Source organism: Hylobates moloch, unplaced genomic scaffold, assembly GCF_009828535.3.
Source record: "Hylobates moloch isolate HMO894 unplaced genomic scaffold, HMol_V3 SCAFFOLD_10, whole genome shotgun sequence".
In the NCBI taxonomy this organism is placed as follows: Eukaryota; Metazoa; Chordata; class Mammalia; order Primates; family Hylobatidae; genus Hylobates; species Hylobates moloch.
Window position 1 is genome coordinate 9,738,546 of NW_026652285.1, and position 25,403 is coordinate 9,763,948.

General features: G+C 47.3%; 1 protein-coding gene across 5 annotated transcripts; it reads left to right on the forward strand.

Moving 5' to 3' along the window:
* The first annotated feature begins 13,535 nt into the window (after nt 1–13,535).
* Nucleotides 13,536–19,511, forward strand: SPACA3 (sperm acrosome associated 3). 5 transcript variants are annotated; one of them, XM_058445627.1, is made up of 7 exons: nt 13,536–13,656; nt 14,134–14,300; nt 14,617–14,870; nt 17,082–17,390; nt 18,483–18,641; nt 19,079–19,157; nt 19,346–19,511. In XM_058445627.1, the coding sequence occupies exons 3-7, from the start codon at nt 14,816–14,818 to the stop codon at nt 19,410–19,412; spliced, it is 669 nt and encodes a 222-aa protein (XP_058301610.1). In that variant the 5' UTR covers nt 13,536–13,656; nt 14,134–14,300; nt 14,617–14,815; the 3' UTR covers nt 19,413–19,511. The 5 variants fall into 5 exon arrangements, with proteins under 5 accessions (XP_058301610.1, XP_058301611.1, XP_058301612.1 ...); XM_058445628.1 differs by having other exon boundaries at nt 13,543–13,656; nt 14,128–14,300; XM_058445629.1 differs by having other exon boundaries at nt 13,553–13,656; nt 14,221–14,300.
* Nucleotides 19,512–25,403: the final 5,892 nt, after the last annotated feature.

Genomic DNA, 25,403 nt, shown 5'->3' on the forward strand with positions numbered 1-25,403 from the left:
AGATAAATTGCTTTTGGGTGCTAAGTGGAGAATGTCTTTCCTCCCCACTCAACCCTGGAGCACCGTGGGAGAGCTCTGCTGGGGCCCGGGATTTCAGCTAGGAGAGAGGAGCTCCCAGAGAGTGGTAGGTAATGTGTCAGAGGGAAGACAGCATGAACACCAGATCTCTTGAAAGATGCATATCATTTTCCCCATTTTGCAGAGAAAGGCATAGAAGTTCAGAGGGTTGAACACACCCATAGAGCCGCATATGATTTCCCTTCCACACACCATAAGAAGCCCCATAGAATAACCAGGCTCACTGTCTCTCAACTCCAGGCCCATGTCAAAGGCTTTCTCTTGTGCCCTCTCTGTCAATGGCAAGAGCAGTGTGAGTACACAGTTATGTTCTGGAAAGGTCGATCTGGTCCCTGCTCTGGCCCTTCCTGTGAGCCTGGGAGGTCTTCAGTTTCCCCTTGGGGGTCTTGGTCCTCACATTGGACTGCACCAGGGATGAGCATCTTCCTGGTGTTCACTCCACCTTCCCACACCCGCAACCTTGAGAATCAAATGGGGCGAATAAAGGTGTTTACAGGCCGTATTTATTTTAATGAAAAATGACAGTTTTATTGAGTCCAACGAAGGACAATGTGTATTTTTAAAATCCAGATTAACCTGTTTTATTCACAGGAAGTATGTTAGTGCAAATGACTGTTTAGCCACTAAAATGTTAATAACTGGATCGTTTGTTTTGTTTTTGAGACAGGGTCTCGCTCTGTTTGTTGCCCAGGCTAGAGTGTACTGGCATGATCATAGCTCCCTGCAGCCTCAGACTCCTGGGCTTGAGAAATCCTCCCGCCTTAGCCTCCTGCATATCTGGGACTCCAGGTATGTGCCATTGCACCTGGTTAATTAATTTTTTTTTTTTTTTTTGTAGAGAGTGTCTCTTTATGTTGCCCAGGTTGGTGTTGAACTCCTGGCCTCAAGCAATCCTTCCACCTTGGCCTCTTTAAAGTGCTGGGATTACAGGCATGAGCTACTGTGCCCGGCCTTTTCTCATATGTAAGGAAACTGATGGTCAGGGAGCTTAGGCCACAGGATATATGGTTAGTAAGTGGCAAAGTCAGAACGCTAAACATGCGTCTTTGGTTTCCAATTCCAGCTCTGTCTCTTAGATCACACTGCTTCTCAAGAGGCAGCGGCAGCTACTGCAAGAGTGAGAGGCAGTCTGGGTCCAGGGTTGGATGTGTACAGGGCCCTCAGGTTGTACAATCTCTCTGGTTGCTAGGAGTCTCTGATAATTAGAGCCCCCAGGTTGCTAGGCAACCCAAGTTGCTAAGAGTTTCAGTTTATTATAGGTATTGGGTTGTTAAAAGCCCCAGGTTATTCAGATTTTCAATTCATTAAAAGCTTTATGTTTCTCGAAGGCCCCAAGTTATTAGAGACATCAGTTTCTAGGGCCCCTAGGCTCTTGTGGATCTAGGCTCTTGAAGTTGTTAGGTTGTTAGCCCAACCTGGTTGCTAGGACTTTCAGGTTTTAGAGGCTCTGGGTTTCTAGAGGCCTTTAGCTTTTGAAGCTGTCAATCCACTCAAAACCTCACTTTTTAGCACCTGTGGCTTTTCACGGATTCCAAGTTGCTACGGACACAGTTTCAGAGTTTTAGGTTTTCCCAGAGTTGTGGGTCAGCCCAGCAGTTTTCTTCCACCCATTCAGCCTCTATGTGGTCAGATACCGTAAGTGCAGCTGTATGTTTCTCTCAGGTGATTCATCATTGCTGACCTTGTTCAGCACCCACAGCAGCACTGACCTAATTCACTCTACTCAAGGCCCTAAGCACTTAGGCACTGGTGGAAAGGTCTTCAGAGCAGAAACTTGTTATAATTCTAAAACAACCATGTTTTTTTTCTTTTTCTTTTTTTTTTCTTTTTAAACATCAACTCAAGCCAGATTAAAACAGCTGCATGTTGAAGTGCACTTGGGTTATGTTTCTGCTGTAATCATTCACCTTCTAACCAATTTTAAATAATATTAAATTAGACTTTGACAGCCCCTTACTTCCAATTGTTTTATTAGATTAGTCGGAATAGTAAAACTAGCCTTTGTGTGTGTTTCTCCTTTCTAAGAAAATTTTTCTTTTCCTTTTTTTTTTTTTAGATGGAGTCTTGCTCTGTCTGTTGCCCAGGCTAGAGTGCAATGGTGCCATCTTGGCTCACTGCAACCTCTGCCTCCTGGTTCAAGCGGTTCTCCTGTCTCAGCCGCCCGAGTAGCTGGGATTACAGGCATGAGCCATCATGCTTGGCTAATTTTTGTATTTTTAGTGGAGATGGGGTTTTGCTATGTTGGCCAGGCTGGCCTTGAACTCCTGACCTCAAGTGATCCGCCTGCTTTGGCCTCCCAAAGTGCTGGTATTACAGGTGTGAGCCATAGTGCCTGGCCAACTTTTTTTAAAAGTAACTATAGATTCACAAGAAGTTGTGAAAATAGCACCGGGAGATCCTGCATATGCTTCATCCAATTTCCTTCAGTGGTTACGTCTTATACAGCTATAGTGTAATAACACTGTCAGGACACTGACATTGCTACAATGTGTATATAGTTCTATGCCATTTTATAACATGTGTAGATGTGTGTGTGTGTTTGAGAGAGAGTCTTGCTCCATCGCCCATGCTGGAGTGCAGTGGTGGGATCTCTGCTCACTGCAACCTTTGCCTCCCGGGTTCAACTGATTACTCCCACCTCGGCCTCCCATTAGCATGGCTAATTTTTATATTTTTAGTAGAGATGGGGTTTCACCATGTTGGCCAGGCTGGTCTCGAACTCCTGACCTCAAGAGATCTGCCCGTCTCAGCCTCCCAAAGTGCTGGGATTAATAGGCGTGAGCCACTCTGCCCGGCCTCATGTGTAGATTTGTATACCCACCACTCCAATCCAGATAAAAACTATGCTGTCACCACGAAGCTCCCCCTTGTACTACCCTTTTACAGTTACATTCATCTTCTTCCGTCCCCAACCTGTGCATTTTTAAATGTATTTGCTTAACATCTCTTCAGTGCCTTCTGTGTGCCTCACCCATTAATAGGTCAAGGAAATACAGAGATAAATATAACGTACTCCTAGCTCTGGAAGAGCTCACAGATAGGGCCATAGTCACGTACATCACAAACTATAGTGTAATGTGGTAATTCTATGATAGGAATAAGCTCAAGGTGCAGTGGCAAGCAAATAGGTGAGGGGGCGGGGTGTTCAGGAGGCAGAGAGTGTTGGATTAGCTCCTTCTGCAAAAGTTGTGACACTGGGTTGATTTTGAAGGATGAGACAAAGTTGTCTGTTGCCAAATGCGGAAGAACTTTTAGACAGATATGTCTGGGGAAGAATTGGTTGTTTGGAACTTCCAGGGCCCAGGGGTTGGGAGGTGAGGCTGCGGGGTGAAGAGGGCAGATCATGGAGGTCCATCTGGGTTTCTGACTGAGTGGGCTGGCCCAATTCTGCTAGTGACAGAGCCCCACTGAAAGGTTTAGAAATGGGGAATGGTGCATTCAGCCCTGTCATTTAGAAAGAGCCCTGTGATGTAGAGAGGCCAGTTAAATGACTGCAGTCCCAGGTAAGATACGAAGAAGGCATCAACCAGAGTAGTGGGAACAGATATGGAAGAACCAGCTCTGAACTCAGAAGGAGATCGGGGTGGGAATGAGGAGTATCAAAAGGATGAACAAGCACTTTTTCCAAGATCGATTTTTTTTAAGGTGATATCAGTTTCCTTGAGAGAAAATCCTTAGGATATAAGTCCAAGAAAATGAATGCAAGAAGAGTAATTCCCTGCTTATCCAGAGATCTTGCCACTACAATGAAAGCCAAGATAGCATAAACTTGTATGAGGAAAAGGCCTCTGATCAGCTGAAACAAGCTCATGCTGTTTTAACTTCGCAATATCCTTTAGGTCCTTACTCAGAGGCTTTTTTGACAATTCAAGTGCAGTTCTCAAAAGTATAGTTTCTTTGTTTCCTCACCCCTAAAATAATAATATAAGCAATCTTGTATTGAGTGTCTGGTGCCAGGTACTGTGTGAAATGTTTTGCATGTTATCTCATGAATCCCCTCCACACTTTCCTGGGGTGGCAGTTCTCTTCATTTTACAGGGAGGATACTGAGGGTCAGCAAAGTTAATTAATGCACCAAGCTCACAGAGCTGGTAGGTTCTGTAAAATCAGGCCTCCCCCCAGGTCTGCTGCTCTCAGCCCACTGCCTCAGACTGTAGAAGCCACAAATCACAAGAGGGAAAGGAAGAATGTCAGCCTATAGTGGCACCAGGTCCAGGAAGGAAATTCACATGAATTGAGGATCTTGGTAGCTGTTAAATAATTTCTATCAGCTTCACATGAGTGGTGTATAAGTTAGGCTTCTCCAGAGGAACAGAATAGGATGTCTGTCTATCTGTCTGTCTATCTATCTATCTATCTATCTATCTATCTATCTATCTATCTATCTATCTAACAAATAATTTTCTACCAACTTCACATGAGTGGTATATAAGTCAGAGTTCTCCAGAGAAACAGAACCAATAGGATATGTATGTATGTATGTATGTATGTATGTATGTATATATCTATCTATCTATCTATCTGTCTATCTATCTATCTATCCATCCATTTTCATGCTGCTATGAAGAAATACCTGAGACTGGGTAATTATAAAGAAAAAGAGGTTTAATGGACTCACAGCTCCACATGGCTGGGGAAGCCTCACAATCATAGTGGAAGGCGAAGGAGGAGCAAAGTCTTGTCTTACATGGCAGTAGGTAAGAGAGTGTGTGCAGGGGAACTGCCCTTTATAAAACCGTCAGATCTCGTGAGACTTACTCACTATCATGAAAACAGCATGGGAAAAACCCGCCCCTGTGATTCAATTACCTCCCACTTGGTCCCTCCCATGACAAGTGGGGATTATGGGAGCTACAATTCAAGATGAGATTTGGATGGGGACATAGCTGAACCATATCATTCTATGTATCTGTGTCTATCTATCTATCTATTATCTGTGTACCTACTTATCAATCTATATATACATAGACAGAGTTTTTATATATTTTTCAATTTTTAATTTTTGTTTTTGAGACAGGATCTTGCTTTGTCACCCAGTCCGGAGTGCAGTGGCACCATCATAGCTCACTGCAGCCTTGAAATCCTAGGCCCAAGGATCCTCTTGCTTCAGCCTCCTGAGTATCTGGGACTACAGCACATGCCACTGTGCCCAGCTGATTTTTCATTTTTCATTTTTGTAGAGATGGGGGTCTTGCTTTGTTGCCCAGGCTGGTCTCAAACTCCTAGCCTCAAGCAGTTCTCCTGCCTTCACCTCTCAAGGTGCTGGGATTACAGGTGGGAGCCACAGCACCTGGCCAAGGGAAATTTATTATAAGGAATTGGCTTATGCAATTATGGAGGCAAATCCCAATATCTGCAGAGTGAGAGGGCAAACTGGAGACCCAGGAGAGCTGATGTTGTACTTCCAGTCTGAAGGCCGACAGACTCAAGACCCAGGAAGAGCCAGATATTCCAATTTGAGACTGAAGGCAGGAAACAAAAGGTGATGTCTTAGTTGGAAGGCAGGCAGGCAGGTAGGCAGGAGGAATTCTCTCTTAACTTGGGAAAGGTGACTCTTTTCTTCTATTCAGGACTTCAAACAGATTGGATGTGGACCACCCACATTAGGGAGGGCAATCTGCTTTGCTCAATCTACCAATTAAAATGTTAATCTCATCCAAAGCACCCAGAATAGAAACACCTAGTAAAATGTTTGACCAAATATCCTGTGACCCAGTCAAGTGGACACATAAAATTAACCATCACACAGGATAAGATAGAATAATAAAGGAGACACAACACTAAAGGAATACAGTGGTGTGAGACTAGTGTAGGAATAAGTGGCTTTACACACCACAGTCCTCCTGTCAACAATGCCACGTGACTACTCCCATGTACTGTGCCCACTGATGAAAAGAGCAGGGAACAGCTCATGGGGAAGAGGTGAATTCTGTTTTCAATGCACTAAATTTGAGGTGGATCAGGTGAGAGTCTTGATCTGTGGCCTTTAGGCTCTCTCTGCCTAGCCAGAGGAGGACGCATTCTCTCTTTGCCCACAGTGACCCTGGCACATTCCTTGTGGCCAGCCTGAGGACTCTTCTGACCAAGTCTTCTGGGCTAAGTTTCTTCTGAATCAACTAACTAGATGATTTTCATTCATTTCTTCATTTCTTTACTCACCCAGCATCTAAAAATCATTGTTCTTGATGCTGGGAAAATAGACACGAGAGACACAAATCAGGCATTTGCTAGTCTGGTGGGAATGATAGAGAAAGAAGAACCGAGAGCATGTGGGATGTGCTGAGATTATAAGTTAGCACTGGATACTGTACAAGAATGTACCACTGGATACTGTCTAAGTCAGCCCAAGGAGTCCAGAGGGAGAGGTCAAGCTTCAGCAGTGCTTTAAGAAGGACTAGATTCTAGCCAGGGAGTTGGGTCAGAAAGAGCAATTTTGACATATGTGAATATATGATCCCATACAAGGCATGGCTGCAAAATGTCATCACACATTTAGGGGAACTATAAAAGTTTGGCTGGAAGTGGCTCTGAGCCCTGGCTACGCTTTGGAATCACTTGGGAACATTACAAACACACTGATGCCTGGGTTCTACCCCCAGAGATTTTGGTGTAAATGGCCTGGGATGGGACCCAGGAGTCAGTAGTTTTTCTAAAGTGTTGCCAGGCCCGAGGACAAGGCATGTAAGAGAGGCTGATGGAGAACTTAAACTTGGAGAGAGCAAAGGAGTATCTCTTCTGGGATGTGGTCAAGAATCTGAGCTCACTTTGGGGGTAGGAAACACTGTGCAGAGCTCAGCAGGGAAATAAAGACTTGCTGATCTCCAACTGGGGCCTCGTCTGCCCTCATAACTGTTCTTTTTGAGCTTCTGTTTCTTATTCCCCATTTAAAAGTGAAAGTCAACTGGGAAATAACAAAACATACAATAAAATAAAATAAGCTGAAAGATTACTCAATAAAAAGAAGCAATAAAATAGTAAAAGCAGGCAGATGCAGTAAAACCCCCAAAACTCAACCAGACAGAATCACCACCAAGGGCCAGGCAATAAAAACAATAGCTAAAATGTACTGCTCCAAGTGGTAAGCATCTTCATGCATTGAGACACTTGAGATTCACCACCACCCTAAGAGGGACGGATGATTATTATTTCCATTTTACAGGGGAGGAAAATGTGGTTTGGGGAGATGAAGTACAGTGCTCAAGGTTACAGTGGGCAGGGCAGTGTAATGACTCCATTTCAATGATGGGAAGTGGAGGCTAACTTGCCAAGACTAGTTAGCCAGTTGGGACAGAGCAAGAAATTGAACTGGGGTTTCTAACTCAAGTACAAAGCTCTCCCCTCCCACACCTCCAATAAAGCCTGAAGACTGGCTGCATATGGGAGTCATCTGGGAAGCTTTAAAGACACGTTGATGCCAATAGACATTTCTTCAAAGAAGACATACAAATGGCCAACTGGTGTTTGAAAAAATGCTCAGTATAGCTAATCACCAGGGAAATGCAAAACTAAACCACAATGAAATATCACCTCATACCTGTCAGGATGGCTACTACTTAAAAAAAAAAAAAACTAAGACAAGTGCTGGTGGTGAGGGTGTGAAAGAATTGGAACCCTTGTGCACTATGGGTGTGAATACAAAATGGTGCTGCTGTTATGAAAAACAGTATGGAGGCTGGGCGTGGTGGCTCACGCCTGTAATCCTAGCACTTTGGGAGGCTGAGGTGGGTGGATCACAAGGTCAGGAGTTCAAGACTAGCTTGGCTAAGATGGTGAAACCCCGTCTCTGCTAAAAACACAAAAATTATCTGGTAGTAGGTGTCTGTAATCCCAGCTACTCAGGAGGCTAAGGCAGAGAATTGCTTGAACCCAGGAGGTGGAGGTTGCAGTACCAGCCTGGGCAACAGAGTAAGACTCTATCTCAAAAAAAAAAAAAAAATAGTATGGAGATTCCTCAAAAAATTAAAAATACTATATGATCCGGCAATCCTGTTTTTTGGTATTTATCCAAAATAATTGAAATCATGATCTCCAAGAGATATTGGCACTCCCATGTTGATATGGTTTGGCTCTGTGTCCCCACTCAAATCTCATCTACAGTTTTAATCCCCAGGTGTTGAGGGAGGGACCTGTAATCCCCATGTGTTGAGGTAGGGAGGGAGGTGATTGGATCATGGGGCAGGGACAGTTTCCCCCAGGCTGTTCTCTTGATAGTGAGTGAGTTCTCATGAGATTTTTTTTTTTTGAAACTGAGTCAGGCTGGAGTGCAGTGGCACGATCTCAGCTCTCTGTAACCTCTGCCTCCCTGGTTCAAGCGATTCTCCTGCCTCAGCCTACTGAGTAGCTGGCATTAGAGGTGCACGCCACCACACCTAATTTTTTTTGTATTTTTAGTAGAGATGGGGTTTTGCCATGTTGGCCAGGCTGGTCTCAAACTCCTGGTCTCAAGTGATCCATCTGCCTTGGCCTCCCAAAGTGCTGGGATTACAAGCACGAGCCACCATGCCCAGCCAGAGTTCTCATGAGATCTAATGGTTTTCTAAGCATCTGGCACTTCCCTGCTTGCACTTCTCTTGCCTGCCACCATATAAGATTTGCCTACTTCCCATTTCACCATGGTGGTAAGTTTCCTGAGGCCTCCCCAGCCATGAGGAACTGTGAGTCAATTAAACCTTGCTCCTTTATAAGTTACCCAGTCTCAGGTATTTCTTTATAGCAGTGTGAAAATTGGCTAAAACAGTAAATGCAATGGGGGTACAGGCATTGGGTAAATGTTTCCATTCCAAATGGGAGAAATTGGCCAAAACAAATGGGCTATAGGCCCTATGCAAGTCCAAAACCCAGCTAGGCAGTCATTAAATCTCAAAGCTCCAAAATTTCCTTTGACTTTATGTGTCACATCAAGGTCATGCTGATGCAAGAGGTGTGTTCCCGTGGTCTTGGGCAGCTCTGCCCCTCTGGTTTTGCAGGGTACAGCCTCCCTCTCAGCTGCTTTCACCATCTGGCATCGAGTGTCTGTGGCTTTTCTAGTTGCACAGTGCAAGCTTGTGGTGGATCTACCATTCTGGGGTCTGGAGAACAGTGACGCTCTTCTCATAGTTCCACTAAGCAGTGCCCCAGTGTGGACTCTGTGTGGGGGCTCTAACCCCACATTTCCCTTCCACACTGCCCTAGCAGAGGTTCTCCATGAGGGCTCCGCCCCTGCAGCAGGCTTCTGCCTGCACATTCAGGTGTTTTCATACATCCTCTGAAATGTAGTGGAGGTTCCCAAACCTCAATTCTTGACTTCTGTGCACCTGCAGGCCCAACGCCATGTGGAAGCCACCAAGGCTTGGAGTTTGTACCTTCTGAAGCCATGGCCCCTTTTAGCTCTGGCTGGAGTTGGAGTGGCTGGGATGCAGGGCACCAAGTGCCAAGGCTGCACAGAGCAGCAGGGCGCTGGGCCTTGCCCATAAAATTATTTTTTCCTCCTAGGACTCCAGGCCTATGACGGGAGGAGCTGGCTTGAAGATCTCTAACATGCTTGGAGACATTTTTCCCATTGTCTTGGCTACTAACATTTGGTTCCTGATTACTTATGCAAATTTCTGCAGCTCATTTGAATTCTTCCTCAGAAAGTGGGTTTTTCTTTTCTACCACATGGTCAGGCTGCAAATTTTCCAAACCTTTATGCTCTGCTTCCTTTTTAAACATAAGTTCCAATTCCAAACCATCTCTTTGTGAATGCGTATAACTAAATGCTTTTAAGAGCACCCAGGTTACATCTTGAATGCTTTGCTGCTTAGAAATTTCTTCTGCCAGATACCCTAAATCATCTCTCTTAAGTTCAAAGTTCCACAGATCTCCAGGGCAGGGTCAAAATGCCACCAGTCTCTTTGCTAAAGCATAGCAAGAGTGACCTTTGCTCCAGTTCCCAATAAGTTCCTCATCTCTATCTGTGACCGCCTGAGCCTGGGCTTCATTGTCCATATCACTATCAGCATTTTGGCCAAAACCATTCAACAAATCTTTAGGAAGTTCAAAACTTTCCCGCACCATCCTGTCTTCTTCTGAACCCTCCAACCTGTTCCAACCTCTGCCTGTTACTCAGTTCCAAAATTGCTTTCACATTTTCAAGTTATCTTTACAGCAGTGCCCCACTGCATTGGTACCAATTTACTGTATTAGTCCATTTTCACACTGATATAAAGAAGTACCCCAAACTGGGTAATTTATACAGGAAAGAGATTTAATTAACTCACACTTCCACATGGCTGGTGGAGGTGGCTCAGGAAACTTACAGTCATGGCCAAAGGGGAAGCAGGCACATTTTACAAGGTGGCAGGTGAGAGAAGTGCAAGTGGTGGAAATGTCAGATGCTGTGAAAGCCATTAGATCTCATGAGAACTCACTCACTATCATGAGACCAGCATGGGGGAAACCCTCCCATGATCCAATCCCCTCCCTCCCTTGACACGTGGGATTTACAGCTTCCTCCCTTGACACATGGGGATTGCAATTCAAGTTGAGATTTGGGTGGGGACACAGAGCCAAACCATATCACATGTTCATTGCAGCATTGTTCACAAAAGCCAAGAGGTGGAAACATGTGTCCATCCATGGTGATATGGTTTGGACATGTGTCTCCTCCAAATCTCATGTTGAAATGTGATCTCCAGTGTTGGAGGTGGGTCCTATTGGGAGGTGTTTGGGTCATGGTGGTGGATCCCTCATAAATGGCCTGGTGCTGGCCTCGTGGTAATGAGTGAGCTCTCGTCCTATTAGTTCATGCAAGAGCTGGTTGTTTAAAAGAACCTGGCATCTCCTTCCATCTCTCTTGCTCCCTCTCCTGCCATGTGACATGCTTGCTCCCCCTTCACCTTCCACCATGAGTAAAACCTTCTTGAGGCCTCCCAGAAGCCCAGCAGATGCTGGCACCATATTTCCTGTATAGCCTGCAGAACTGTGAGCCAAATAAACTTCTTTTCTTTATTAAGTTCCCCAGCCTCAGATATTCCTTTATAGCAATGCAAAATGAGCTAACACACACAGATTAATAGATAAAGAAAATGTGGTATACACTCAAAGTGTAATACTGTTCAGGCTTAAAAAAGAAGAAATTTCTGACATATGCAGCAATATGGATGAGCTTTAAGGACAATATGCAAAGTGAAATATGCCAGTTACAGAAAAGGAAATAATTCTACTTTTATTAGGTACCTAGAATAGTCAAATTCATGGAATCAAAGAGAGGAATGGTGGTCACCAGGGGCTGGCAGGAGGAGAAAACAGGGAGTTACTAATCAATGAGCATAAAGATCCAGTCAGATGGCTGGGTGCGGTGGCTCACATTGTAACCCCAACACTTTGGGAGGCGGAGGCGGGTGGATCACCTGAGGTCAGGAGTTTGAGACCAGCCTGGGCAACATGGTGAAACCCTGTCTCTACTAAAAATACAAAAATTAGCCGGGCGTGGTGGTGCATGCCTGTAATCCCAGCTACTTGGGAGGCTGAGGCAGGAGAATCGCGTGAACCCAGGTGGCAGAGGTTGCAGTGAGCCGAGATCATGCCACTTCACTCTAGCCCTGGCAAAGCAGTGAAACTCCATCTCAAAAAAAAAAAAAAAAAAAAAGAAAAGAAAAGAAGAAAAAAGAAAAAAAGAAAAAAAAGAAAATCCAGTCAGGCAAGATGAATGAGCTCAAGAGAGCTGCTGTACAGCAGTGTCCTGTACAGTCAACAATAATGGATTGCACATTAAATATATGTTAAGAGGGCAGATCTCCTACCAAGTATTCTTACCTCAATAAAAAAATGAAAGAAAAGAAAAAGAAATTCTGGTGCTGATGCTGGGCCATCCCTCAATTTTAACTTGGTTGTCCTGGGGTGGGGCCCAGACAGATAGGGTGGACGTGGTGCAACCAGACACTTTCATGGCTGTGCTCTGCACTTAGTAGTAATTACTATTATTTATTGAGCACCTGGGGTACTAAGCACTTTGTTGTGGTTTCATTGAGCCTTCCTAGTACCCTGTGAGGTTGGTGCTCTCATCCCCTCTTGAGAATCAAGGAAACAGAAAGTGAGGCTGTTTTCTCTAGGTCATCCAGCTGGAAGTCACTAGCGCCTGTGTTCAGCCCTGGTCAGCCTGACCCCAAAGCCTATGCTCTAGCTGCTGTGCTGTGGGACTCAGGCTCCTGTGGGACACAGATGTGGGCACCACATGCCCTTTCCTTCCACTTCTCTGTCCTTTAAGTTTTAGGGTCAATAGTGTAACCTTTGCCCTGCACCTGTCCACACTGAATGGCCATCATCCAGGTGGAGAAGGGGGTGGCTTGTGGCTCAGCATTAAGGAAGAACTTTCTGGCACTCAAAGGAGCTCCATGGTGAGATGGGCAGCCTGGAAAAGCAGAGGGCAATCACCACCATCCCTGGGCACCCACCCCCATCCCTGCACATCCCCCACAATCCTTGGGCACACATCACCATCTCTGGGAATCTACCACTATCCTTGGGCACTTACCACTGCTCCTGCACACTGACCACCATCCCTACACACTCACCTCTGCCTCTGGGCACCCACCACCATTCCTGAACATCCACCACCAGCCTTGGGCACCCACCACCACCATCCTTGCACATCCACCACTGTCTCCAAACACCCACCACCATCCCTGCACATCCATCACCATCCTAGGGCACCTGCTACCATCCCTGGGCACCCACTTCCATCCATGCACACCCATCACTGTGCCTGGGTACCTGCCACCATCCCTGCACACCCACCACCATCCTGGGGCACCCACTACCATCCCTGGGCACCCACTACCGTCCCTGCACACCCACCACTGTGCCTGGGCACCTACCACCATCCCTGCATATCTGCCACCATCCCTGGGCACCCACTACCATCCCTGCACATCCATCACTCTTCTTGCACACCCACCACTGTCTCTGGGCATATCCGCCACTATTTCTGGGCACCGACCACCATCCCTGCACATCTATCACCATCCCTGGGCACCCACCATCATCCCTGTGCACCTACCACCATCCCTGCACATCTATCACCATCTCTGGGCACCCACTATCATCCTTGCACATGCACCACTGTCCTTGCACACCTGCTACCATCCCTGGGCACCCATCACCATCTCTGTACATCCATCACCATCCCTGGGTGTCCACCACTATCCCTGGATAATCATCTGAAAGATCTGTTGGGAGAGGAAGTGTCATCCCTCAGTGTAGTGTGTGTGTGTGCGTGTGTGTGCATGTGTGTACGTGTGTGCATGGGGGGGCAGAAGTGTGCAAGGGGGCTGGGATTAGATATCCCGCTCTGCCTCTGGACCCTGAGTGGAAGGGCTCAGGTGGGCTAGTCAAAGTTCCGTGGTGGAGCTGTCTGTGGAAGATGAGCTCACAGAGCTGGAGTTCTAGAAGGCCCTCCGTTGGCCTGGAGCCTGCCTTCCCTATTGTTCTCTTAACACCGGGTGCCTGGGGCCCTGGCAAGGTTGTGGGGGACATCCTGAGCTGAAGCAGGGTTTTGGGCCACTGCTGCTGCTGCCATTGTCACCATGGTCTCAGCTCTGCCGGGAGCACCCCTGATCAGTGAGCCCCCTTTCCCTTCTTCCTGGGGCTGTTAACAGGGGCCCTGGGTTGGTCTGGCCAGAGAGGGGTGGAGAAAAACAAGGTGGTGGTTAGGGTGGGGGTGTCCTGGGCTGGAAGAGTGACCAGCTGAGAGAGAGAGAGAGAGAGAGAGAGAAACTCTGGAGCTGCTGTGAAATGCTCAGGATGGAATTCCTTTTAAGTCATTTTTCTACAAAAAAAAAAAAATCAAAAACAGTCCATGTGTAGCAGTCAATTTGGTTTCCTCCTCTACAACTTAGGGATATTAATCCCACTCCTTTCAATTGCTGAGAGGATTGGATGAGATTAAGTTAGAAAAGCTCTGGGAAAGGCCTGGCACAGTGTTCAAAGACTTGACAAACTCCACCAGGTTGGCCGCCTCCTCCTTCTCACTCCCCTCACGGTGAGGAGAAGGGCCCATGTCCCTGTGGCCACACCTTTTGTGGACTTGAGTTTCAGAAGCAGCCACAGAGCAGCTACTCCATGCCAGCAACTCTGCAGATAAATAAGACATGCAGATAAATAAGACCGGCCGCCGTTTTTCAGAAGTCAACTTTGTGGTGGGCAAGACTGACATCTATTCCAGCCTGGTGTGACAGAGGAGGTGGAAGATCGGGTGTGTGAGAGTGTGTGGGGGGGGTGGCCTGCCAGGAGACTCTCACTGGGGAACACACCTCTGATGAGACCCTTCAAGTATGAGTCAGAGTTAACCATGTAGAGGAAAGGAGAGGGTGAATGTTCTAGAGAGCAAGGTCATTGTGAGAGAACAAGGTGGCATTGCTGGAACATAACGTGTGAGTGAGGGAGTGGGCCGCAGGGCTGGGCTGTGAAGGGTCGTGAAGGGCCGTGTGGACCTCGAAGGGGCAGTGACGGTGGGAGCCATCCAAGGTGTCACAGGGCTGGGCTTTTCATTTAACAATTTGTTCTGATGGATGTGTATAGAATAGCTTGGAAGAGTGGTCGAGACAAGATACAAGAAGACTGTGAAGGAAGCCCGGATGGAGGTGTGAACCTAGGAAAGGACGGCGCTCTCGGAGGGAAGGTGGAATCCACAGGACATTGGGACTGATTGGTTGGAACTGGGTGAAAGATGTCATGGGGAAGGAGTGAAGAATGACATCCATATTTCCAGTTTGGGTAAATGGGTGGCCTATCATGTTTTAAAGCACGTAAGGAAAGTCACAAGGCAGAAGCAGGTATTGATGGGAACAGTGGTTCTGTGTAGATGTGCTGAGTTTGAGGTGCCTGCAGGGCATTCAAGTGGAAGTGTCCAGCCAGTAGTTGCCTCTGAGGTCTTGGGGAAGATGCCACAGGGGTCGCCAGCCTGCAGGCGGTGGCTAACAGCAGGGGCTGCCCAGAGGGTTTCCTCAAAGTGGAAGAGAAGAGGGCTCAAGGCAGGAAGGCCTTGAAAAGCAGATCAGCGTTTATGGCCTGGGCAGAAGTGGATTCCACGGAGGATAAGGAGGAGAGTCAGCCAGAGAGGGAGGAGGAAACCTGGGAGAGGGGAGCATCATGGAAACCAGGAGAGGCAAGCCTTTCAACAGGGGGTGGGGGACAGCATGAGTGCGGCTGAGAGCTCCCATAAGACAGAGCCGAAGGGGGCCTCCTTGGACCCGCAGAGCAGTTTCAGCGCGCGGTGGTGGCAGGGAGGCCAATTCACCAGGTTGGAAAACAAATGGGAGGGGAGAAAGCGGTAATTTTCCCCAGGAGTTTGGGCGAGAAGAGGGGGAAAGAGACAAGGGAGTACCAGTCAGCATGAGACTTGAGGGAAGGCATTTAGAAGCTGGAGACTGAGAAAGTCTCTACGAGCAGGGGCAGGAGGAGCAGGAGGGGAATGGTGCTAGCGCGCCAGGAGAGGAGGGACAAAGATGGAGCAAGGCTTGGAGATGAAGGACAAATCTAGAGCTTGGAGGGAAGATGGGCCTGCATGGGAGCGGAGGCCCCGCACCCAAACAATGATGGGGTGGAGATGAGGGCGAGGAGGCTACTGATGAGTTTGCAAGTGAGCGGGGCTAAGGCAGAAAGAGGAAGAAATTCCACAAGTGGGCACCTTGCTTTTCTTAGTGCAGCAGGAGACGAGATCACATTCTGGGAGCCAAGGTGTGGGACAGCGTGGCTTGCTCAAGGACAATACCGAGGGTTTTCATTTCCCGTGAGGGAAATGCGAGAGAGAAATCCGAGCAGAGACAAGCGCGAGTACCAGGGCTAGTTGTAGTTCATAACAGAAACAACAACTCACTTATTTTTAGTGCCAAGAGCTAAGCTGTGCCCACGCCTTTTCTCATTTATTCTTCCAACAATCATACGAGGCAGGTGTTACTCACGTCCTCATCTTATAGAGGAAGAAACAAGGCTCAGGGAGGGCCCAAAATCAGAGATGGAGCAAGGAGCAGAGGGGGGGGGTCCAAGCCGAACCTTGCTGCAAAGACATGCCCTCAACCACTTTGCCATCCTCGGTGGCATTCAAGGTCCCGTGGAGTTTGGAGACCAGGGACACCCATTGGCACAAACAAGAGTTTGTACAACTCTTTCACTTTTTGACTCTGTGAAGGCAGAGAGCAGGTGTGGAGGTGCAGAGGTCAAGAGAGGCATGGGAAGGCTTGTCAGAGGTGGGGGGCAGTGGGATAGGAGCTCACAGAAGTGGAGCAATGCGGGTGAGGACAAGAAGCAGGGATGACCAGGGCAGGGGAGGGACTGGCTGAGACACAGTGGAGCCGGAGGGGACTAGGTCTGGGAAGATGAAGGAGCCCTGAGGCTGTGACACCCAGGTGCTAATGTCCTCCGTGATTTGGGGGACTGGCCACACACAGCCAATGATGACAGGGCAGGGAGGTCAAACCAGACAGGCAGGCTGGGCTTCCAAGGAGAAGGGCTTTTTGCAGGTTATGGTTTAGAAGGGGTGGTGGGGGTGGAGGAGACTCTCGGGACATCTCGGGGTCTTGTGTGTGGAGAAAGAGCAGCTTCCCCTTGAGCGGGCTGTAGGGGAGCAGTGTTCTGGGGGAGACCTTGTTTCAGTTAAGATCTGGAGATGGAGGCTCAATGCCAGAAGGGCTGTCCCTTGACAATTGGGCTGACAGACCAGTGAACACACCGCCTGGCCACCCTCTCCGGGAGCATCTGCTCAGTGGGGCTTTGGATTTACAGAACTTTGTCTCCATCCAAACTTTGCCCCTTCCTAGTTGTAAAATCTTGGGCCTCAGGACTAAATAATCCGTAATATGTAATACGGCGCTTACAATAGGTTAGTTTTCTTCCTGTTTCTGGCCTGGGTGGTGTGAAGCAGGATGGGGAAGGAGAGGGGCTGGTCTCGGGGCACGGCTGATGCTGATCAGGAATGCAAGGGGGCTGATACGTGCTGCTGGAGCCTGGCCTTCTGCCCACCCCTTCTCCCCTCTCCCCTTTCCCAGGGGTGCACTCAAGCCCTGTTTCTTCTCCTTCTGTGAGTGGGCCACGGAGGCTGCTGAGCTGCCTGTCATCCCAAAGCTCAGCTCTGAGCCAGAGTGGTGGTGGCTCCACCTCTGCCGCCGGCATAGAAGCCAGGAGCAGGGCTCTCGGAAGGCGGTGGTGCCCAGCTGGGATCATGTTGTTGGCCCTGGTCTCTCTGCTCAGCTGCCTGCTACCCTCCAGTGAGGCCAAGGTCTACAGTCGCTGTGAACTGGCCAGAGTGCTACATGACTTCGGGCTGGACGGATACCGGGGATACAGCCTGGCTGACTGTGAGAACCCCTCTTCCTGGCTGGCCCTGGCTTCCCCACACCTCCCTGCCTCTTTCCCTCCCTCTCCCCTTCTCATTCAAGGGCTGTGGCTTCGGGAGCTTTTAGAGGCCTTCTGTAAACCGAAGATGATTTGAGATGGCAGGTAGAGAACAGCTGGCACTGAGTTAAACACGCAGTAGGCAGGCAGCAGGCAACCAAATTGGAGTCACCCCTTCATTTTCCCCTGCTGCTAAAGTCAGGGTCAAAGGAGACAAGCAGCTCAGTCCCCTAAACTTAACTATGGCCACAAGGATCAGACATTCATTCTGAAATTAGAAAAGACAAACCGAACAGAGCAGTCATGCCAAACTTTTCAAGCTGGTGGCAGTTTTAGATGGCCATGTGGGAAGGGCAGTCACGCCAGGGCTCATCTTTCTAACAGGTCCAGCGCCCTCTATAGATTCCACCTGGGTCTTCCTAATCTTGTTACTGAAGATTTAGCACTTGTAGGCTGGGCGCGGTGGCTCAGGCCTGTAATCCCAGCACTTTGGGAGGCCAAGGCAGGTGGATCACCTGAGGTCAGGAGTTCGAGACCAGCCAGGCCAACATGGTGAAACCCCCATCTCTACTAAAAATACAAAAATTAGCTGGGCATGGTGGCAGGTACATATAATCCCAGCTGCTTGGGAGGCTGAGACAGGAGAATCTCTTGAACCTGGGAGGCAGAGGTTGCAGTGAGCTGAGATCACACCATACACTGCAGCCTGGGTGAAGATTTAGCACTTGTAGATTCATTCAACAAATTTATTGGGCCCTACTACGTGCTGAACAATGAGATAATGGGAAGATTGCTGGGCTAAAAGTCAAGAGGCCTGAGGCCAGCCCCGACCCATGCTATTTGGTAGCTGGATGGGACCCTGGGTGAGTCGCTGTGCACCTCTAAGCCTCGATTGATTGATTGGTTTGCAAAGCAGGTAGGAGGGCACCTGCCCCAATCACCTTGATCAGGCAGGCGAGGCTCAGTGGAGCCAGCGTGGGACCTGTGCAGTGAGCACCCTGGTCTGGGGTGGCCGTAACCGTCTGACCCCCATGCCTGTGCTCTGCCCTATGCAGGGGTCTGCCTTGCTTATTTCACAAGCGGTTTCAACACAGCTGCTGTGGACCACGAGGCTGATGGGAGCACCAACAACGGGATCTTCCAGATCAACAGCCGAAGGTGGTGCAGAAACTTCACCCCGAACGTCCCCAGTGTGTGCCGGATGCACTGCTCAGGTAGCTGGGTCTGGGCCCAGGGCTGGCAGGAGTCAGGCCCTGCATTAGCTTTTGTTTCATTTCCAGTTTAGTTTGCTACCCCAATCTCTGAGTGAGGGTTCCCCCACATCAGGCTGGGCCCAAGGAGGAGAGGGAGATGGGTAGGCCTTCCATCAGTCTGAATTGGGGTCCCAGATAGGAGACTGCCTTAGGGCTGTAGGAATGGAGGGAGGATTGTTTCTGACAGAGGGGGAGAGGGATAGGGTGGTACCTGTGCTTCTTGAGTGGTTGAGACAGGATTGGATTTAGGGGAGTGGAGTGTGTGTGTGTGTGTGTGAGAGTGTGTGTGTGTGTGTGTGTGTGTGTGTGGAGAGAGAGAGACAGACAGATACACACAGACACACACACCCCTGGATGTCTCCTGCTCTCTCATTGTGTTTCTCTACCTATCACCCCAGATTTGTTGAATCCTAATCTCAAGGATACCGTTATCTGTGCCATGAAGATCACCCAACAGCCTCAGGGTCTGGGTTACTGGTAAGTAACTTGGGCTGGAGCCCCGCCACGGTGGTATGGTTAGGACTGGTGGGCAGCAGCAGGGAACAAACCCCTTTCCTTCCTCACTTCTGGTTTAGAGCCCACACTCTCCTTCCTGTTCTTCTCTAGGCAGTGACTGGCAACTGCAGCTGATATGATCTCTCCTCTTCCCTGTTCTCCTTCCTCAGGGAGGCCTGGAGGCATCACTGCCAGAGAAAAGACCTCACTGAATGGGTGGATGGCTGTGACTTCTAGGATGGACGGAACCTTGCACAGCAGGCTGGGAAATGTGGTTTGGTTCCTGACCTAGGCTTGGGAAGACAAGCCAGTGAATAAAGGATGGTTGAACGTGAATGTGGCTCTCAGCTCTCAGTGTGTCTGCAGGTGCCATGTCAGAGCCAGAGCACCTCCGTTTTCCCTCACCTCAGCTGTCCGCTTGGGCTGGGCTTCCAGTGGACTCCAGAAAGCCCAGCACCAGAGGCTTACCTCCATTTCTGGTGGCCTGGGGGCAGGTGTTTGGGGGGGCATCAGTGCATTTTTTGTCTACCACATCTGGCAAAGTTTGGGTCTAGGGTGGTCAGATTTAACAAAACAAATACATAACAAACAACAAAAACAGGATGCCCCAGTTTAATTTGAACTTTGGATATACAACAAATAACTTTAAGCATGTCCAAAATATTGCAAAGGAACATATTTATATTAAAACTATTTGACGCTTATCCAAAATTTAAACTTTACTGGGTGTCCTATGTTTTACCTGGCAACCCTAACTGGGTCTAGGGCTGTGCACCTCTGGCTTGATTGGGAAGGTCCTTGGGACACTTATTTTCTGCAGCTTTGGTTGCAGATGGTGGTCACTGTGCTTTGGCCCTCCAGCTGTGACTGCTAACACACACCCCTGCCACGCCGGGGTTGCTGCTTGGTCGCGGGAGAAGAGTGACCACCCCGAGCTTCTGCTCTCACCTTGCTCTCTGGTGCCCTCTCGTGGCGGAAGATTCAAGTGCCGCTGATAGAGACGGTGCGCTCACTTTGTCCACTACCGCTAGGAGGTTGGAGGATGGGATGGGAGTGACCGTGGCTTTCAATCCGTGCAGCCTTCTGCCTTAGTCAGCACACGGGAAACCCAGAAAAAGATAGCGTGGCCCCCTGCTAATCTGGAACGACTGCCTCTAAAGGAGGAAGGTGGGTGGGTCTCAGGATCACAGTGGATGTGGTGGCAACAGCAGCAGTTGCAGGGACACGATGATGTGTGAGAAGCCTGAGCCCTGAGTTCAGATGGTAGATTCTTCTGGAAAGGCTCCAAAGAAACCTGCAAGTACTGAACTGTTGGTTGAGGCATGGCTGGTGACTCTTAGGGAGAGGAGGGGACGACAATGTCGCCCCCCACCATCCTCCTCCACCTAACTAATTCAGCTACCCTGAATGCCTCTGGGTCAGCAAACACCAGAGGGGCATGAAGTGTCCACAATTAGCGAGGCAGGCCAGTTTCCTTCCCCTGCATGTCTGGTCAAGATGATGATGAAACTTGACAGCTACTCATGCAAGGGGACAGAATGGTGAAGAACCCTGCTGGGAGTAGGGGCGTCAATGACTAATGGAGCTATTAAATCATAAGTAGGGAGAAGCTGCTGTCTTTTTAACATTAAGGCAAACACGGTGTGCCTACCATGTGCCATGCATTATCTAACCTAGACCCTAGAACAATAGCTATGATGCAGGTACCATTATGACCACCATTCCATAGACAAGGGGAAACAGAGGCTCAGATGAGATAAATTTGCACCCAGCTCAGTGTGACTCCACATGTATGCTTACTCACGGGACTTCACTGAGGGGTTGTTGTTATGGTCATCTGGCCTGGAACCCATGACCCATCCATCTTTCTTTTATTTAAATTTATTTTTATTTTTTGTAAGACAAATTAAAAATTTTATTTATTTTTATTTGTACAACTTATGGGGTACCTGTGCGATTCTGTTACACATACAGATTGCATAGTGGTCAAGACAGGGCTTTTAAAGTATCCCTCACCTGAGTAATGTACACTGTCCCCATTAAGTAATTTTTCATTGTCCACCCCCCTCATACCTTGCATTGTTCTGAATCTCCATTGTCTATTATTCTAGTCCTTTTTTTTGAGATGTCTATTATTCTAGTCCTTTTTTTTGAGTGCTCCAGTCCTTTTTCTTGAGCACTCTGTCGCCCAAGCTGGAGTGCAGTGGTGCGATCTCAGCTCACTGCAACCTCTGCCTCCCAGGCTCAAGAGAGTCTCGTGCTCAGCCTCCTGAGTATAGGCGCCCGCCACCGCGCCTGGCTAATTTTTGTATTTTTAGTAGAGATGGGGTTTCACCATGTTGACCAGGCTGGTCTTGAACTCCTGACCTCGTGTAATTTGCCCACCTTGGCCTCCCAAAGTGCTGAGATTACAGGCATGAGCTACCGTGCCTGGCCCCTATTATTCCACTCTTTATGTCCATGTGTACACATTTTTTCACACCCACTTAGGAGTGAGAACATGTGATATTTGACTTTCTGTCCCTGGCATTTTTCACTTAAGATAATGACCTCCAATTCCAACCATGTTGCTGCAAAAGACATGATTTCATTCTTTTTTTTAGGGCTCAATAGTATTCCATTGTGTATATATACCAAATTCTCTTTTGCCATTCATCCATTACACTTAGGTTGGTTCCATATCTTTGCTATTGTGAGTAGTGCTTTGATAAACATATGAATGCAGGTGTCTTTTTGACATAATGGTTTCTTTTCCTCTGGATAGATACCCAGTAAAAGGATTGCTAAATTGAATGGTGGTTCTACTTTTAGTTCTTTGAGAAATCGCCATACTATTTTCCACAGATGTATTAATTTACACTCCCACTAACAGTGTATAAGAGTTCCCTTTTTTCTGCATCATCACCAACATTTGTTGTTTACTGCCTTTTTAATAAGAGATATTCTGATTGGGGTGAGATGATATTTCATTGTGGTTTTAATTTGCATTTCTCTATAATCAGTGATGTTGAACATTTTTTCATATAACTGTTGACCATTTATATGTCTTCTTTAAAAATGACTATTTATGTCCTTTGCCCACTTTTTTGGTTTTTTTTGAGAAAGGGTCTTGCTTTGTTGCCCACGCTGGAGTGCAGTGGTTTGATCATGGCTTATGGCAGCCTTGACCTCCTGGGCTCAAGCAATCCTCCCACCTCAGCCTCCGGAGTAGCTGAGACCACAGGCATATGCCACCACACCTGGCTAATTTTTGTTTTTTCATAGAGACAAGTTTTCACTATTTTGCCCAGGTTGGTCTTGAACTCTGGGACTCAAGCAATCCTCCTGCCTTGACCTCTCAAAGTGCTGGGATTTTAGGCATGAGCCACCATGCCTGACTTGCCCACTTTTTAATAGGATTGTTTCTGTTTTTGAGTTGTTTGAGTTCTTTGTATATGCTACATATTAGTCCCCTGTTGCATGAATAGTTTGCAAATATTTTTCTCCTGTTCTACAAGCTGTTTATTCTGTTGATTATTTCTTTTCTCGTGCAGAAGCTTTTTAGTTTAAGTCCCATTTGTCTATTTTTCGTTTTGTTGCCTGTGTTTTTGAGGTCTTAGTCATAAATTATTTACCTAGACTAATGTTCAGGAGAGTTTTCTCTAGGTTTCTTTCTAGTATTTTTATAGTTTTGAGTCTTACATTTAAGTCTTTAATCCATCTTGAATTGATTTTTGTATATGATGAGAGACAGGGGTCGTTTCATTCTTCTGCACATGGCAGAAGTTTTCCCAGCACCGTTTGTTGAAAAAAGCGTCGTTTCCCCAACATATGTTCTTGTCAGCTTTGTCAAAATTCAGTTGGCTGTAAATATGTGGCCTTATTTCTGAGTTCTCCACCCTGCTCCACTGATCTGTGAGTCTGTTTTTTATACCAGTATCATGCTGTTTCGGCTACTATAGCCTTGTAATATAATTTGAAATCAGATAATGTGATGCCTCTGGCTTTGTTCTTTTTGCTTAGGATTGCTTTGGCTATTTGGGCCCTTTTTTGGTTTCATATAAATTTTAGGATTTTTTTTCTAATTCTCTGGAAAATGATGTTGGTATTTTGATAGGGATTGCATTGAATCTGTAGGTTGCTTTGGGAAGTATGGTCGTTTTAATGATATTAATTCTTCCAGTCCATGGTCCAACCATCCATCTTTGAAGGATTCATGCCTTCTACTTCAACTTCAGACTTCTGTTGCCTGCCTGGCCTGGTTGCTTCACTGGGTCCCATTCAGCTTGTCTGGGAGAGGAGCCCAGGAGTAGGTATAGTGAAGCTCTTGGAACCAAAGAGAACATTGTTAAAGGATTTGGGGGCTGTGAGCAGTGATGATGGCCACAGTCTCTTCAACATGGGGCTGGACTGGGATCAGGCCTGGACAAGGGACCCTAAAGGCCTGGGCTGGGTGGTTGACCAGGAGCAGGTGAAGACGGAGATGGAGAAGGAGTATTTATGCAAGAGGGCCCTGATCAAAGCCAGGGAGGCCTCCCCTGTGATGAGGGCTACAGAGTGTGCAGGCCCATCTGAATGTAGAGGCCAGGGAGCCTCTACGTTGAGAGCTCAGCTCCTGAGGGACATGCTCAGGTTGGTGAGAGTAACCAGGCCATGTCCTGGTGTCTCTCTCCTTCACGTCACTCACCCCACTTACCATGGGCCATTAAGTCTTACCTCTTTTACTTTCTTTATATCTCTAGAAACTCTCCCTCCTTTCTATCCACATGCAGCTGCTTTAAATCAAGTCCTCATCACCTCTTCCCAAGGACAGTTGCAATGGCTTCCTAAGAGTGTTCGTGTCTCTAACCTTGGTCCTTGCCACTCCACCTCCTCCCTCAGAGTGAGCTTTCTATCTTGTTTCTGCCTTGCATCCTAGGCCCAATAGATTTTCTTATCTTTGGGTTAAAGTTCAAGTTCCTTGGCTTGGTATACAAGGTCTTTCATGACCAAGACTCAGCTGACCGCTACAGATTCAACTCTCACCTGTTCGGAAACTTTTGCTCTAGCTGGTTTGTGTCCTTGGCGGTTAGTTTCCCGAGGCTAGCATGCTGCTTCACGCCTTTCATCATCACCGACCATTCTTCTCCCATTCATTACACTCTGTCCCTTGAGTGCAACAAGCTGTTTGCACCACAGGTTCTCTGTACCTGCTCTTTTGTCTTCCTGGAATTTTATTTCTTCAGATCTTTGTTTTGATTTTTTTTTGAATTTCAAACTGTAAGGTTTTTTATTACAGAAAAAATTTTGATGCCATGTGTTTGTCGTATCGAGTGAGTAGAATACAAAGATAACCAAAGGTAACCAGTGCTAACCCAGGGCTCACTTGTTCACACTTTAAATTTCCAGTTTCTTAAATAGATTTAATTTTTGGCTCTAGACTTCTATCCTAGCTGTTTGATTGCTTGATACATAATTAAAACCAAACATGTCTAAAGCCGCAGTCAATCCTCCTAAAACAATATCCTTACCTTACTTTATGTTAATTTTAGTATTCTTCTCCCAGTCACTCAAATTTGAACATACTGTTGTCTTTGACTTTTTCCTCTCCATTTGCCACAGCCATCCTATAAGGTCTCTGTAATATCTTCAACTTCCACCGCCCTTTCAGAACTTGTTGCTTCCAGTCAAGTCTGAACTGTGCCTCTCACATAGTATTCTTTTTTTTAATTATTGTACTTTAAGTTCTAGGGTACATGTGCACAACGTGCAGGTTTGTTACATATGTATACATGTGTCCATGTGTTTTGGTTTTTTGAGATAGGATTTCGCTCTGTTGCCCAGGCTGGAGTACAGTGGTGCGATCACAGCTCACTGCAGCCTCCTGAGTAGCTGGGACTACCAGTGGACGCCACCAGGCCCAACTAATATTTTGATATTTTTGCGGAAATGCATTTCCTCAGACCTTTGGGTGACACTCCCTTTTTCTTCAGTCAGGTCTTGTCTCAGTTTCACCTCCTCAAAGTGACTTCTCTGACTGCTGTAGCTGAAGGAGTCTTTCCCCTCTTTGTCACTATCTTAGCACTACAGCATGCTCCATTATCTGAAATTATTCCATGCACCTCTGAATTTATGTATATCCCCTTTTCACTTGCCTGTGCTAGATTGTAAGCACCATGGGAGCAGAAAATTTGTTTGTTCCTTATATGTCTAGCACCTAGAATAGTACCTGGCACATTATACTCAATAAAAAAAAGAACCTGTTGAATG